Source organism: Anabas testudineus, chromosome 15 (assembly GCF_900324465.2).
Source record: "Anabas testudineus chromosome 15, fAnaTes1.2, whole genome shotgun sequence".
Classification (NCBI taxonomy): domain Eukaryota; kingdom Metazoa; phylum Chordata; class Actinopteri; order Anabantiformes; family Anabantidae; genus Anabas; species Anabas testudineus.
Genome location: NC_046624.1, coordinates 17505172 through 17522741, shown reverse-complemented (window position 1 = coordinate 17522741; position 17570 = coordinate 17505172). Strand labels below are relative to the sequence as shown.

The window sequence follows — 17570 nt, the reverse complement described above, 5'->3', positions numbered from 1 at the left end:
ATATGTGTTAAAAACAGTTTAAGAGGTGGCATAGCAGCTCAGTGCCTTGCCATAAAGTAGCAGGTTCAGTCTGTCACAGACAGTATTCAATCTCTTACCCACCCAAACTGAAGCCTGACCTAACTAAACGGTATCGTCATGCACAGACACATATACATACATAACTCCTCAGTGTGATTACAACAGTCGTGATATTTCCTTTGTATGTTAATGTGTATTATTTTTCATGCTTCATTCACTCTCCTCTTCTGCTCCAGCCTTTTGTACCCCCCACACCCTCCACTCTTCCTATTGTTCCATCCACTCCACATCTCCATTTACATAATTGAACTTTTGATTGGACTTCGCTCTCTCCCCTCTGCTCTCATGCAGACAGCGGTAAGCTTCATTTTATGTGTGAGATGATGCAAGGTGATCATGCTCCGTGTGGTTTGTCTTTTTCTAATGTGAAAATATTGGACGTAGGAAGCTCAGATTTAACTAATTGCTTGTTTAGAATGTAAGTGCAATTAAATAATTGAGTGTGTTTGCACTTGGACCTCGGCCAATCAGATGAGAGCATTCAGTGGCAGGATGGACAGGCCACTTAAGTGCAATAGCCTTTATTTTATTAGTGTGAACAGCTGTTAATGTGTTTCAAGTGTATGTTGAAATCTTGGATAAGAACTAAGTGTCACTGTGCGTGTTACATCCCAGCCTGAACTGTATGTTTTCAGTTCAGTATGTTTATCTACTATCACAGCAGTACATTAGAGCTTGAGCATGTATGCATGTACAGTACACACTGATGTCACTTGAGTCTGAGTCTGTGTGTTTGTGTGCCTTGTAGTGTCTGGGTGTGTACTTTTTTTTTCTCTTTTGCCGTAGGCTGCTTGAGCGGATTACAAGTTTTAAAGAGTATGAGATTCAACACCTCCTCAAATCTGACACTCCCTGACACTGCTTTGAAGCCATGAAAGTGAGATTGGAAAGACACGGAAGCGCTTTTCTCTCCACAGAGTCGTGGGTTTATGTCATTGGGTTGAGGCCAGTTAAGTTTCCATTGAAGCGTTGTGCCCCGAAGTGAGAGACAAAGCTGCCACTTAAAGCCTTTGACTTGTATCTTTTTTATGACACGAAAGGGCAATTTTAATGGCTTCCATATTTTTCGGTCATGCAATTGTGTATAATGCTATATGACTTTGTTTACATTTGTCTATCTTCATTTGGCACAACCCAGTAGCAGAACATCTTTCAGATCTGATCTGAAAATAGTTAAGTAGTTAGTTTCTCTACTAACTATGTATTTATGGCAGAAAACATCCATGACCCAAAAAAAATTCAGTCTATGAATGCTGTTCTCTGTCTTAATGATGTTAGTAAAGCAGGTTGGAGTCCAAGTCAGACGATGTTTATTACTTCTGCTCTTGCACTGAACAGTAGATATTGGTGTCTTGTCCAAATCTCAAAGCAAGAATTGTTCTGTTAGACCAGAGATGGACTTTTCCAATTTTCCATGTCATGGTTCATACTCATCATGATTCCAGATCTTGAATCGTATCCCACCAGCATCCCATTGCTGACACTCAAAATCCTCCTGACATCAGCACCAGCAAGAATCTGGATGCTTCCATTCCCAGGTTTCCTCCTATCTTGTCATTCAGGCATTGTAGTGAGCTTAACTCCCCGTTCTTTCTCTCTCACATCCTTTTCCCTTTTCCATTTTTTTCTTTCTTTGCCCTGTCAGATGTATGTTGTTGACACTGAGGCATCAGGAATAATGGAATCTCTTGTCAGTGGCTTGTATTTTTTGCACAGGCTGTTAGGGCTGTGTATAATGGTAGCAGAGGAGGAAGAGGGGAGGTTATGTGCCACCGATAGTAATGAAGGTTGCCTTTTCATTTTTTAATATGGAATGTTTGTGGGCCGAGGCAATGCTCTCTGCTAATCCTACCCTCGAGCCGAGCTAGCTACATGGCTGTGTCAGTGTTACACACACATACCCTGTGACATTCACACAGACAGATAAAAGGCAAACACACACACAGAGAACACATACATGTGCGCACCTTCCCTTAGGCAAGACAGCAAACTGTTTGATAAGTCAGGGTGCATTTCGGCTCCTCATGAAAATTTCACTCCTCCCGTTTGTGTCTTAAGGAAATACAGCCAGGTCCTGTAAAGTAAGATATGGTATTTTGCCAATATGTGATGGATATGAAAGCCTCAGTGCGTAGATGCATTTGTAAACCTTTATCAGGACAGAGCATAATGGAACAGCCTGGGCTGCCGTTTGAGAAAATTACATGAGTTTTTGTTGGGACGAACGTGGGGTCACTGCTAGTCACGCACTACTGTTAGCTGGAACCCACAGTAATTCTAAAAACTGGTTTGTCAGGAACTACAGAAGGGAGGGCTGCTCTCATTGACGGACGTGCAAATTATGGCAGACGTGTGTGTGTGTGTGTGTGTGTGTGTGTGTGTGTGTGTGTGTGTGTGTGTGTGTGTGTGTGTGTGTGTGTGTGTGTGTGTGTGTGTGTGTGTTTTCTGCATGCTCAGATACGGTGGAATGATGAGGTGGTGTTCATGAGAGACTCAGCTTTAAAGTCTGTGTAGCCCACTGTAATAATGGTTAAAATGGCTATTTGAGGGTTAAGGCGTGGTTTTAGTGTTGGGGGGCATAGAATACAGTTTAGATTTAGCGTTGGGGTCAGAGTACGCCATTTCGTTATGATGGCTGAGGTTAGATTAAGGAGCTGGGTAATGCATTATGTCGGCGTCCTCACAAAGATAGAAGGACAAATGCGTGTGTTGGCTTTCCGCCGGCTAGGGTACAGGGTCTACGGCACTGGAGTGTGCTGTGTGTCTAATTGCTTTAATAGCACCTGGTCTCTAATCCCAGGTAATTAGACCGCTCAAATTAGACAGCTACTTTCAACCGTCACTTGAAAAGCAGAAAGGGAAGGCCTGGAGGAAGACCACTCCACACTGAAACTCCACAAACCTACACACACTCTTTTCTCTTTTACTGACACACACTCAAACGGTAACAAAGGCAGAAGACAACTGGAGAAACAAGTTTAGTTCAGTCATCCAAAAAGGAAAAAAGATAAGAAGTGAAATGTATTTTTTCATTGTGAGTACCTATATTAAATTAGACTGTTATGTGAATTTGATGCGGCTATGAAACACATTATATTGACCTTTCTAATTACGAGCATGTTGCAATCGCTGTTCACTTTCTGACGTTTCATATCGTTTTTCGTTTGTCATTTTTGCTGGAGCGGCACGCAGGCATTGTTGAGGCTTCCTAAAACGTGTCTGGAGTAGCTGTGGGGAAAGGTTAAGGCCCTCTTTTAAAGATGAGCCGGAAATGTCAAGTGTCCGCCCCTCAGGCTCACGCTTCCGTCTCCCTGTACTGAAATTGCCATAGGGGCTTGCATGATTCACACATGCGCTCACGCACACACACACATACTGGTAAAAAGGTTAGGAGTTGTTATTAGAGATAGCCTCCAGTCTTTTTCATCTGTTTTGGCCCTTTTGGCATCTCAGCAGACTCCAGGCTTGTGGTCACAGGTTAAACTGTAACAATGGATGAGTAAGAAGCAAGAAACATCGATGTTCTTGTAGACTACAGCTAACTTGGTAATGTTGCTCTTGTACCACTATTGTGTTTCAACTAGTCATATGTTAGTGTCATATAATCTGTCAACAGTAAAGACATCCAGATTTTTCTTTCGTGTACCTTTTGCAGAATTTTCCACATTGTTTTTTTACATCTTATTATTCCTTTAGTCAGCAAACCATCACACTGTACTGCTCTGTTTCCTCAAATGTCTAGTTTCCTATCACTCTCCTGTTCCTGCAATAGCAGAAATCCATCAACAGAGGGGGTTGGTGGGCCATTACAAGCCTTGTTACAGGGCTCGCACTCAAGCAGTCACACTGTAGTGATCTGTGCTTTCTCAAGGCCCTCACTAAGTGTCCTAAATCTGGGTTAACTCATTGCATTGGTCAATGTCAGCTGTTGACGTTGAACTAGACTCTTTTTTTAAACATGTTTCACTGTTAAAAATAAGTGCATTTTGACTGAGAGCTTTTATATAAACGTGGTACCGCAAAGATTAAGAAGATACAGTTTGGATATTACATCTGTTATTTTTGTAATAGTATTGAAGCCTTTAAATCAAGCTTGTCAGAACTTAGACGACCTGCTAAAAACGCGTCATGTAATTAATGAAATCTGTTTTATTGCCCTTGTGTTATTGTTATTGTCGTGCATTCACTAGCATTATGCACTTTTTGATCATTGGCCTCTAATGAATTAGAGAGAATTATCGTAGCGAATTAGCTCATATCAGTGGCTGCATAACTAGATTAGTGAATAGCCGACTAAAAAAAATCTGAATAGCATGGGTTGTGCTGGCTGTCAGAGGAAGACCAGTGTCTCTATGCCACCAAGGATTTGTGGGATTTGGTGTCTGGGAGAGGAAAGGGTCCTAATGGTGAGGGCGACCCAGATAAGACTTCAGAGGCGAAGCTACTTAATAAGATGTTTACATTGGCTACGGTCATACACTGCTTTGTGAATGAGCCTTCATTATAACATGTGTCCGTATGTATGCATGTATGGGCTCATTGTAGGTCAGTATGGAGTGCTAATTATTGAGTAGAGGTTGCTAATGTAAAACATTTTATGGGAAAAAACTAATGAAAGGAGCTCAGAGGTGCATGAGGCAGCAGTGTGGGCGATTACAAGAGTAAGACTTCTGAAATCTTTATCACAAATGAAGACACAAGCTGTTTTGTTCTTGGAAATATGTTTGTCTTATTCAAGTTATTTACTAAATTTCCAAATGAAGTGTCTTCCCAGTGTACATTATTTATTTTTAGCATTTAGTATTGAGGTTTTTTGTCTTTTATGCTCTAAAGTTGTACAGCAATTAATCCAAATTAATTGATAACATCTTGCATCAGTGTACTTAAAATTGTTAAAATGATAATTCAATTAAGCTGTTCTATTCCCCCCTTCCCTTTCATTATTTCCTCTGGCTTGTTCATTCCTCTTCGTTTAAATGTGTCATCCTCATTCATATACCCACTCTCTGCTTGCAGCCCAGCCCCATCCCAAGTCCAGTTCTAGGAGGGAAGCCCAATGCCAGCCAGTCCCTGCTGGCCTGGTGCCGCGAGGTCACCAAGAACTACCGTGGAGTGAAGATCACAAACTTCACCACCTCCTGGAGGAATGGCCTGGCCTTCTGCGCCTTGCTGCACCACTTCAGACCTGACATAATGTATGAAACACACTAACAGACATTTAAACTTAATATTCATAACAACAAGGGCTAGAATTAAGACCAGACAAGTTAAATAAATAATGAAGAAGTTCATTATTAGATGAAGACTGTGTGTGAACCTTCAGCATCATATTTGCACAGTTGACCTGTCATCATCCTGTGGAATGACAGATGTGTGCACGCTGAGTCAATCTGTCATTCTAATATTTAAATGTAGAGTTGCATGTTTGCCTGAAACACTCATCTCATTGTTTAGTGTGAGTGTAATCATAATTCTGTGTGAACATTTTGAGGATTGTGTGTGTGTGTGTGAGAAAATTGTAAAAATTTGAAACTGTTTACTATTTAACTCTGCTGAAACTTACAGCATATTGTTAACCTGCAACCACATCAGGAGAGCAGACATGAAGATAATCCATCAAAACCATGCTCTGTGTGTGCATGTGTTCGTGTGTGTGTGTGTGTGTGTGTGTGTGTGTGTGTGTGTGTGTGTGTGTGTGTGTGTGTGTGTTTACGCTTGTGTGCCTTTGCACTCCGGCCTGTTATTTTTACATATTTTCCACTCTATTAGTTCTGTTGATTGCACTGCTATGAAATTGCATGTTACAGTTCTAATGCCATTACATGTGACGCATATTTAAACACACCTCTTCCTCTGCTATCTCTCTCTCTTTTTCTCTTCTTTTCTCTGCCTGCCTCTTCTTCGACCCTCCCCACTGTTCTTCCAGAGACTACAAGTCGCTCAATCCTCAGGATATTAAAGAAAACAACAAAAAGGTAAGAGGCAGCCACCGCTGGGCCCTTCACACCACTTAGCTCCCCCCCATCCACATCTCCATTTGGTCTTATTTAGAGATCTGCCATTAATCCCTGGATGTAGTGTGTATGTGTGTTTACATGGTTTGAGGAGGGAGGGTGGACACACGTAGGAAGGCTAGAAAATGTGTGTACTCACAATTACGCACATGCACCACAGTCTGAATGTTATAATGACAGTTTTCATAAGATGTTCCCCCTGCTGTGTGTGTCTAAAGTATGACTTGGTCACCTAGCAGAGGTGAGATGGTATCTTAACTCAGATTCCCGCTAGGAGCTGACTAAACTGCCTCTGCTGTGTGTGTTGATGATGTGTGGATAATAGGAGCATACAGTGCCAAGAAAAAGTATGTGAACCTTTTGGAATTTCATGGTTTTCTGCATTGATTTGTCATAAAATTTTATCTGATCTGCATCGAAAGTCAAGAGTATTAACAAATACAATGTGCCTTAAGTAATAACATAAAAATAATTCTGATCTTTCATGTCTTTATTGAGAACAATCATAAACAAAAAAATACATCATCACAGTGCAAGTAGAAGTATGTGAACTCTTTGAATAATTACCTCAAAAAAGCTAATTGGAGTCAGGTGTTGGCGTAAGTTAAGAAAAATTGTTTGGAGGTGTGGACTAGAGCTACTTCGAAAGTAAAAAAGTAATGTCAAAGACAAAGAAATTCACCGTCTACACTTCAAACAATCTACAAATGGAGACGCTTTGTGGCTACTCTATCAAGACGTGGGCGGCCAGTGAAAATGACCCCAAGTGCACAACAAACACTTATCATTGAGGTAAAGAAACAACCCAGAGTGACAGACAAAGATTTGAAGGCATCATTGGAACTGGCTAACATCTGTGTTCATGAGTCTACAATAGGTAAAACTTTGAACAAACAGGGTGTCTATGGCAGGACACAATGAAGGAATCTGCTGCTTACTAAAAAGAACATCGCTGTACGTCAGTACGTAAGTAAATTGAACTATTTGAAAAGAACACACAACACTATATTTGCCATAAAAAGGGCACAGCATATCATCACGAAAAAATCATCCTAACTATAAAGTATGGTGGAGGAAACAATATGATTTGGGCCTGCGTTGCTGCATCAGGGCCTGGCCAGCTTGCAGTGATTAGGGAAATGGTTGTTCAGTAAAGACATGAAAGATCAGAATTCTTTTGTGTTATTACTTTAGGCACATTATATTTGTTAATACTCTTGACTTAGATGAAGATCAGATCACGTTTTATGAAAACTTAATGCAGAAAACCATGAAATTCCAAAACGCTACATACCTATTCTTGCCACTGTATTTTGCCTATTGAAAAATTCTCTTTGCATGTGTTTGTGCCAAAATGCACAGGAAAGGGTACGCATGTCTTGATTGATAATCTGGCATTGGCTTGAGTATAATTTTTCTCAGACTCAACTGAATAACTGGTTCTCTCTAAATTTCCCTATTGTTTTGTCATCACCATGGTTCCCTCTGTGACTCTAGCTAGTCGTTTGCACATTCACCATTTCCCTAAACATTTGTGCAAAACACATATTGCACATTCCTGTTTTTCCCCCTTTCTGTCTGCTACCACACACACACCTATAAACACACAGATACACAGGCGCCCTGTCCCCTCTCTGGCCCCGAGGGCTACACAGAACGATATGCGTCGGGTTCCTGCAGCTTGATTTCCTCTTCTCCTACACACTCTGGCTCAGCGATAACCTCTGGTGGCCCTGTTAGGCATGAATGCTACCCTGTTGACAATAACCACCGTGGAGGGAGAGGGAGAGACCCAATCCCATATCTACTAACTGCCCCTCACCCCCCTCCAGGTACTCAAGTAGCCCTGAAGAAATTGGTTAGATATAAGTAATAACGGAATATGCCGTAGAAGAAGATAGCTGTTGAATAGCTGCAGCACAGTACCCAGCATGCTGCGATCAGCTTTTTTTGTAGAGATCTACACCTGGTGCTGATGTGCATTTGCCCATGCACACTGCAGTGCACAGAGGAGGCACAGGTAGATATCACCTGTGACTTCCTTATGTAGCCCTCAAGAATCCGAGTACGTAGCAACGGTGTGTTAGCAAAATTATAACTGTTAGGTGTCTAGTTAAATCTGCTTCGTTGACATGAATCTAACAGCCCCTTGAGCCAAAGTTGTGCAATCTCAAGGCCTCAAATCAAGGTGTTGGATTTAATTTTGTCAGTGTGGAATTGTTTGTATTTACTGTGAAGGACATTTAAAATGAGCCAAAGAAGAAACCTAAAAGTATTGGTTTGTAATGGTAGCACATAGTGAACTGGCTGGTCATCATAGATTTAACCCTTAAAAACAAATACAAATTCTACTGCGCTGTATGTGACGTAATGTCTGTATGGTTTTATGCTATGCATGTTGTTACTGGTACGTGTCCAGTTGTGCCACATAACTGCAAATTAATTGCACTTAGTGTTGTAGGTGACTGTGAAAGCCAGTCGGTTCATAAAGCAGAAAAGAGTAACGCTTCGTGTGGTGTCATGTAGCACCCTGAAAGTGCTGAACTTGAACAAGAGAAGGGTCTCTGTGATAGTGCCTGCAAAAAAGAATAACCACCCACACTAGGCACACAAGTACAGACGGAGTGATGTGGCAGGTTAAAGAGTCCAAAGACGAGCAGAGAAAAGGGAACTAAAGATGGCACAACAAGAGAAATGTATGAAGAGCAGAATTAAAGATAGATGAAAAGAGACTTTTCACAGTGCTGTATAGAGTTGATTCAAAACGAGTTCTTATAATGTATAGAATTTATTGAATGGACAGCAGAAATGGAAATGTGTAGAAATGACAGCTATCTCTGCTTTTCATGGCTAGTTGATAAACATGCCCTCTCCTCCTTTCACAGTCTATCTGTGAGGAGTGATTGCAATGAGCTCAGACTGTGCTGAATTATGACAGATAAGGACAATCAATATTGGGGGTGGGTAGGAAAAAAGGAGAAAGAGGTAAATATTTAGAACACATGCAGTGTTTGAAATGATCTTTTATCAGTGGATAAGTGTATGTATGCAGGTCTGTGGGTGATTGTGGATGTGTTCATACATCTGCTATTTGAGGAGTTTGCATGTTAAGAGTGTGTGTGTGTGTGTGTGTGTGTGTGTGTGTGTGTGTGTGTGTGTGTGTGTGTGTGTGTGTGTAATGAGGCCAAGGAGAAGTCATTTGTCATGCCATCTGATAGTGTAGCACCAAGCACCAGGCTAAAGCGCCCTGAGCACAACTGTGAGGGGTTGGGCTGAGGGGAGGGGGTATAGATGATTGACAACGATAGATACCTGTCAGTCACTGAAGGGGAGTAGAGGGGGAGCAGAGACCAGCGGCCTGGGGCAGGCAACGGTGACATTTAGTCCAGACCAAATGCTTTGTCAGTCAGATGATTGAAAGCGTGATAACTAGATATTTCCCAAAATACATGATGTTGAATACAACACAGTTCCATATGTAGAACCAAACTCCAACAACTCCTATAACAATGTTTGATTATTATTAGCTTGTAGCCTTTTGTATAACAAAGTGTGAATACATACAACACATGTATAGTATCTTATAGTATTACAGACAGAAATTAACAGTGGGAATTTATGTGGGATAAGTGACGAAGGACCACTGCCCCTCCCGCAACCCCATCTGCTCCACCGTGACATGATCTGAGCTTGTCAAGCTATAAGAGAAGATGAATAGAAACAATAAAGCATAGCACTGAGGTCAAAAAGACAGTAGCACGTCAGGGCACCTAGCTCAAGAGACTCCCTCCCTCCTTCCTCCTCACACAGCTCTCACTGTGTTCTCCCACTGTCACTCTTTCTCCTTTCTTTCTTTCTTTCATTCTGTCCCTATTGAGCAGCAAAGTTGTTGCTCTCTTTCACAGCCTACCCTGGGCAAGAGGGGAACAATGCAAGCACACTTTGCTCCCCTGAATACGTGTTAGAAACCCAATCGGGCCTTCTTATTCCCTGTATTGTTTTTCTTTCTTTTCTCGCTCTCTCTTCTGGCTGTTGAAGTAGTAAAGAATTTAAACAGGCTCACTATAAAGGCAAACTCCTCTCTGTTCTCCCTCTTCTCTTTTTCGCTGTCAGTTCTTTCTACCTGCCTTGTCTTTGCAGGCACAAACACATACATGTGCACACTCTCACATACATCTTATTGGTCTGTGTGAGTATAGATGTTCCACCTATTGTTACCCTTTTCATCAATAGACGGTAACAAAAGAGGTGAGAGTGAAAAAGACTCCTAACAAAAGCATCATAATTGATTGTAAATTGAGAAACTCAGTTAAAAGCGTCATTTTGTTGTTTTGAATTTCTTTCCTTTTTCTCTCATGTATTCAGTTCTCTCTGTTATAGAAAGTCTCAGTAGTTTAGTAATTTTTTGTACCATCACTGACAGGTAGTTATCCTGCTTTAAAAATATATATTGTAGAATGAAATTTAGATTTTTTTAATCAGAAATTAGTAGAAGTAAAGAAAGAAGTAAAACGATTTACAGGCCAGCTACCGTAGACAAACTTTCAGGATCAGCGCTGAGCGTAGTGCACCTTCTGCCGTTATACACACATAGAGAATCATTGTAAAAGGAACAGCATATACATTTATTTGTTTTCCCTGTTCATCTGTGTGGGGAATCGAGAAACATGACTGGAGGAAGTTGCTAGTGTGCATGCTCTGTGGACCCAACAATGGGCAAAGTGTGAGGTTTAATCAATGCATCAGTTTAATCTGGTGTTCACTTGTCGTAATACATTAATGACGGTAGCCCATGAGCCCATGTTTGTAGCCACATCAGAAAGAAAGCAACAACACATCAGTTCCCTTAATGCTAGTTTAAATAAAGTATAAACCAAATATATTAAAGGCAAAGCATTGCATCGCATTGCAGGGTTCTTTTATGGCCTACATACTTCAGACCACTGTTTTTATGGCTCTATATGCTGCACAACTTTTGCACCACTGTACTGTATCAGAACCTCTTGGCAAACAATTCAATCGCTTCTGAAACCTGCTCTCTCCACACCTTTTTTTTTTCTCTCAGCACAAATACTGTATGTCACAACAAGCTAGACATATTCACTGTCTTCCATTAAAGCTATAGTGGAGGTACCCTTGAGCAAAGCACTTATGCATCCTCAGGGACCAACACTTGAGTTAATATTTTCACAAGAAGCTCCCAGATTTAATGGATGAATGCAAAGCGGGGACTTAATGAAAAATCATACATGCTTAATAGGCCCTTTTTCTGGATAAATAAAAGTAAAAACATTTGGAAGTGGAAAAAAAAGAAGAAAAAAGAACTCTTCAGAGCATCCCTGTAAATGAAGGTTAAAAAACTCATGGAGGAGGTTTGGATGTCTGAGAGGGAGATGGAGAGAAAGAGAGAGAGATTGATAGACTGGGGAGATCTACGGAGGCACTGAAACAAACGAGCACTGCAACAGGTTGGAATTAGATCAACACTATCAAGCAGGCCAGATACAAGCTGTGATACCTGGGAGAGACGGATGGGAAGGGTGTGTGTGTGTGTGTGTGTATGTGTGTGTGTGTGTGTGTGTGTGTGTGTGTGTGTGTGTGTGTGTGTGTGTGTGTGTGTGTATGTGTGTGTGCGTGTGTGCTCGCGCTGTTAATCTATTTATTTACCTGTCATTGGCTGCGATAATGGTTTTCATCCCTTCTCTCTCTGTCTCTCTGTCTCAGTCTGTCTGGTGATGGGGGATTGGGTTTCGTGTGTCGCTTGATAATCAAACCTGTATTTTCTCATCAGACTCTAATCAGACCAATTACACGCGTGACGGAGAGCGTGGGCAGGTTGATGTAGGGGAGCGATAGGGGCACACACTTTGGGATTAAGCGCTCTGTCTTGGGGTATCTGCGTCTCTTATCGGGCACAGCCATCCCTGACATGACCTGTCAGCAGTCATGCCAAAGGTGTCTCCTGTGCAAAAACACACACAAACACACATGGATCATGCATACAATAGGCCTTGCACCCAATAAAACCTGTGTCAGGAAAATAAACCTAACAATTCCTGTCTCACAAAGTACTGTCACCCTTCCATCCCTCTCGTTCCTTGTTTTGATGCAGCATATTCTTTTCATTAGTCTGTTTTCTAGTCAACGTCATTATTGCTCTATATGACTTGAGTATTCACAGTTTACTTTTGGTGTTTATTTTGGCAGGCGTATGATGGCTTTGCAAGTCTGGGCATCTCCCGTCTCCTAGAACCATCTGACATGGTGCTGCTGGCTATTCCTGACAAGCTAACAGTAATGACCTACCTTTACCAGATCCGGGCCCACTTCTCCGGTCAGGAGCTCAACGTGGTGCAGATAGAGGCCAATAGCAATCGCAGCACTTACAAGGTGGGCGACTTTGAGACCGATACCAATGCCTCCATAGGCCAGGACAAGTTCTATGCCGAACTCAATGACGTGCAACAGCGTCAGGCTACCTCTCAGTCTCTTGCAACTGCTGGTGAATCTAATGGCACTAAAGGCCCTGAGGAGGAGGTGATGGAGCCAGATTGGAAGGCTGAAGTAGGAGTTTCAGCCAGCTTGACAACAACAACTTTGCAGTCTTCACCTCCTGTCCCATCTCCGCGAATGGTAGTAGCAACCTCAAAAACAGACTCGACCCCCATGACAGCGCCACGCTCTGAAGATAGAGGGAATCTGCTTAAAGCCAACACTTTAGACCTTAGTGAGTTACCACAGAGAGCGGAGAGAGAGATGGAGAAGGAAAAACCGCAGGAGGAGGACAAGGGAGATGATAGAAAGGAGGGAAGTACAGAACCTGGGTCCCCAACCAGAAGAGGGACCTTGTCCCCACCCCACCAGAAACTGGGCTTCTCCTATAACAGGGACGCAGACCTTATTAAGAAGAAGAGGACCAGTCTGCGTCACTCAGAGTCTGAGCCCGCCTCAGATACCAGCTCTCCTCCAGTCAACCACACAGACACGCCTCCCAAACAGGTAAACACTCAGAGAACAGATTTATTGCAGGTCTCTGTAGATGTAGAATAGAGTTTAGCAAGTGTTTTGGATTTATTTTAGGAGCTGTTAAGACATTAATTAAACTATCACACATCTAATTAATAATTATGTACCTCACACAAACTGTGGATAAGTCTGTATGATGTAGACTAAATTCTCATCATTCACACTACTTATGTCAGGTATTAAGATTCTGACAGCGTTTACCTGCAGATACCTGCCAGGCCCCTAAATGGGTTGTTCAGGTTTTTATCCTTGCACTGTGCCTTTGATTGAAACTTTCAGAGCTGCATCAGTCATAAGACAGAACAGTGAACATTTTTTCCCTCCTGGCATTTGCTAAGCTTCAAATCCCGACCTCGTTGATGCCACTGCAGAGATGACCGTACCGAAATTCTCCCCTTCTGCATTAGATGTTGTCGTCGCCTGTCTCATTGCCCAGACCCGTACACATCGAGGCCGAGCCCCTAACATGTAGCGACTATAGAAGGCACCTAAAAGAACCCCCTGCTTTGACATTTCATTATATTTTTCATTATATTTCTCATCCCTTCAGTTGATGGCAGTTGGTGCCGTGACTGCTCAGGCGTGGCGACGCTTTTCGCAGAGCACACCTCATCTCTTCACTCACACGCACTGGCACGCACTTGTATGCGTGTGCGCACATAGTCACACAAACACACACACACATAGAATACATTGCTGCCTGCTTTGGTTAACCCCAGATTACCGCTTCCTGTTTACAAGTCAAAAGGTCACAGGGCAGGCGGGGGGGCAGCAGGGGGTTATGACGGCTATGACACCCTATTTTGATCTGCTGCTATCTAGTTAGTGGGCTGCATCCATGCCTGCACCCCGGCCCCGATTTGACTTGTTGAAAGGATAAACATATTTCAGTGTCAGTAGCAGCTTGGTTGTTATATTCCTCTGTCCAAGCCACATGTAAAAGCTCTGTTTGCACCTGCTTATAATACATTCAGGATTATCCTGCTGATAAAATTCTAGGGTAGGTGTTTGTTTTGCTTTCTTTACAAAGCTGTCATGCTCTCCACACCACTGACCCAGACAAGGCCATAAGCCCAGCTCGTAGCCTGGCCCATAATGCCAAAAGGCAGGCCTTAGATATGATGGTCATTGTATCCAGCTCCCACATTTGGATTTACTTGTCCTTATACCCCACCTGTCTAGTGTACAACAAAGAAATATAAAAGCTGTTGGTGTTCTAGATTAATATTATTTATCAATTCATTGGGCAAATGATTAGAACTAAGTAATCGATGTTGTGCTTTCTCTTTCAAAGGAGCCAACACCTGCAGTTGTATTAACTGAGAAGGTGAGTAAAAAAAGAAAAGACTGATGTGTGATTCAAGAATGTTCATCATAATGTAAATGACAAAAGATCCTGTTATTTTATTGTTGTTATCATTGTATTATCACACTGTATCACACTGTTTTCCTTTTTTTGTTTTGTTTTGTAACACAGAAGGTGCTCTCACGTCAGGAGGAGCTGAAGGAGAGAGCTAGACTCCTCCTGGAACAGGCCCGAAGAGACGCTGCAATGAAAGCCGGCAACAAGAACGTCGCCATCTCTGCCGTGGCTGCAACTAACAGGGCCACAAATGTCTGTGATGTAAGTCAAAATAATGTGTGCCTATGTGTGAATGAGCTACATTTGGTCTAAGACTGCTGACATTATTCTCTTCAAAGAGGGATACCCTCCGTGTAAAATTATACAAAAGGATAGATCGGTTGTTGTTAAAGACTTGACTTGAGTTTGGGTCAGCCTCGATCCTCTGGTTTATGAGAAGCAGGCAGGTCTGTCAGACCTCTCATTGTGTAACATGTAAAGCTTGTCCTGTGCCTGTCTTTGCCTCTTTCCTCTTGCTTCATGCGCTGGAGTGTTGCACAGGAACAGCTACTAGAGTGACCACCAGCCTTTTCAACACCCTCATATCACTTCCACAGTTCTCTATTTGCTGCTCACTACACTTGCAACATGCTGGAAAAACCTGTCCAAACTGTCTCATCATGTGGCAGTCCACTTTGGTAAAGCCTTTATGAGAAGGCTTTGAGAAGGAGAGAAGACTTTTCCTTATTAACTTCTGCTGAGACTCTCTTATGGACTACTGAACTTCACAGGCTGAACATGTCAGTTAGAAAAAACAAAATCTGGATGAACTCCCTCACTCCTTCTTCTCTCTATAAATGTTTCCTCTCTCTCTATCAGTCTTGCTCTTTGGCCAACTTTAGTCCTTTTTTTCTGACATTCTGACCAAATTTGCTGCCCCCTCACTTTTCCAACATTGAATAAATGTTGTACACAAACACCTGTCAGCAAAAGAACATTTGTCGTAAAGGGGGGAGAGAATCGCTGTACCGAAGCAAACTAGACTAGAGAAGACGCAAGTGAAATTGCCAGCTCTGAACTGAGCACGCTTCACTGAACATAATATACTGAGAGTTACGGCCGGGGAGGGGGCACAGTGATGCACCAGGACTTACCCTGGGAAAGCACTGTGGTCAAATCCTTAGTGACGTTTCCAAATGTTTCAGAGAAAGGAAAAGGAGGTGAGAAAAAAATATGGTCTTGTGAGAATTGTGACGACAAGGGATTTGAGGGTAAAATGAAATAAATACCTTTTGGTAATGAAATATCTAAAAGGCAACAGCCGCATTCCCTCGCATTTGCTTCCTGAATCCTTAAAGAGAAATATGCCCTTGAATTAGATGGTTTTTAAAGTGTGTGTGTTTGTGTTTGTGTGTGTATGCTTATGTGTATATGTACGGTCACTGTTCATCTGTGTGTAGGCATGCAAATGTGTGTTTGTGTCTGTGTGCAGGCCACAGGAATAACCATTTCAGCATAATCTGGGGAAATAAACGAGGGCCTTCCAAGGACTGGTGGCGTTAAAATTCTTCAGAGGAAGAAAGCAAATTAAAAGAGTTTTTCAAAGCAGTTGCAGCACCCAGAAAAGGTCCACTTCTGTCCCTTGTTGTGCGCCAAGATGCCTTACTTCACTTAGATTAGTTCCATAAAGTAGCCAGATCCACCCCTCTGCTTTTTCTCTCTCCCTGTCCTCCTGATTTCCTTACTCATTTCCAAGGACAATTGGTTAATAACCCCCTCACACACACAGTCTTACACACACTCTAACCCTGTGCATAAGAGAAGGAGGGAGAGGAGGAGGGGTAAGAGGGAGATATTGAATTGTTTACACTTTTTTTAATAGAAAACATTGATCAAAGGAATACGACTGGCCTTGAGGCCAATGTGCTGATAATTGTTAGTGATTCAGATTAGATTACTTGATGTCTTGTTTTGATTAGTGTGTGTGTGTGTGTGTGTGTGTGTGTGTGTGTGTGTGTGTGTGTGTGTGTGTGTGTGTGTGTCCATGTTATCAGCTGGAGAGGCCCAAGCGTTTCCTATTTAACATCCCATCCGTCTAAGTAGGTGCTTTGCGGTTTAGCATGCATAAGGTATAATTTAATTCAATTAAAGCAGGCTTCATCCTTCCAGGGAAGTGGCTAATTTGGGGGCAACAGAATGATTTGGGCAGAAGGAGAGGAGGGGGGCTACATCAGCCATTTTAGGGGTGTAGGGTACACGTGATAAATTAGTCTTAGATTTTAATATAAATAGACTAGAAATACTGAAAGTGGCACAAGTCAGATTTGTAAGTCAAGATACAACTCTGTATAGTGGTGATCAGTCACAAAATACAGAAAGGTTGATTGATTAGCGCTATAATTATTGTTGCAGCAGTGATTCTCCATTTACAACTTTTCTTTTCAAGATTGGTTAGTTTTGAAGTATCATGATAATAATTAGCAGTGGGGATTCTCCTCCACTCAAGTCAAGATTTTACATTAAATAGCAAAATTAGTGAAGTCCTGAATAAAGTCCTTCTGTAGACTCACTCAAGTAGTAAAAAAAAGACTTGATGTTTACATTTCATAAATGTCAGATTAACAAAGTCCCTCAGACCTCATTAAATGCAAATTTTGAAGTTATAAAAATCTCCTGCCTCAACAGATCATCGGTAAAGTTTTAGAAACAAGATGAAAGGGAGGCCCCACATGTGCAGTTAACAGAACAGTTTACTTGTTTTCATGCTCTCTCTTTTTACAGGATTACTGTCGGTTTTAGTCAGTACAGCTCTATAAATGGTCACACTAAATTCAACAAATTACAGGTATGCAAAATAATGACTAAGTTGTATTTTGCTAAATTAATAATAGTGTTTGAGTGATCACAGTCAGTGCAGAGTGAGGGAAAATGAAATGTTAAACTTGTTATGCATAAATCCACAGCTACAGTGTCAGCATGAATGTAGCTGGATGTAGAACAATATGTTGTGTGTGTGTGTGTGTGGGTGGGTGGGTGTGTCTGTGTGTGTGGGTGTGTGTGTCTGCGTGTCTGTGTGCATGTGTGTGTAGCCCTGTTCTCTTGACCTA

The 17570-nt window shown here is 42.0% G+C and overlaps 1 protein-coding gene across 3 annotated transcripts in view; it reads left to right on the top strand.

Annotated features, from left to right (window-relative positions):
• ehbp1 (EH domain binding protein 1) overlaps positions 1-17570 on the top strand; it is a 117244-nt gene that overhangs the window by 50295 nt on the left and 49379 nt on the right. For all 3 annotated transcript variants that reach the window (XM_026354680.1, XM_026354679.1, XM_026354681.1), the window contains exons 11-15: positions 5098-5276; positions 6008-6056; positions 12303-13094; positions 14416-14448; positions 14599-14745. In XM_026354680.1, the coding sequence (XP_026210465.1) occupies positions 5098-5276; positions 6008-6056; positions 12303-13094; positions 14416-14448; positions 14599-14745 (1200 nt within the window). The remainder of the gene's footprint in view (positions 1-5097; positions 5277-6007; positions 6057-12302; positions 13095-14415; positions 14449-14598; positions 14746-17570) is intronic.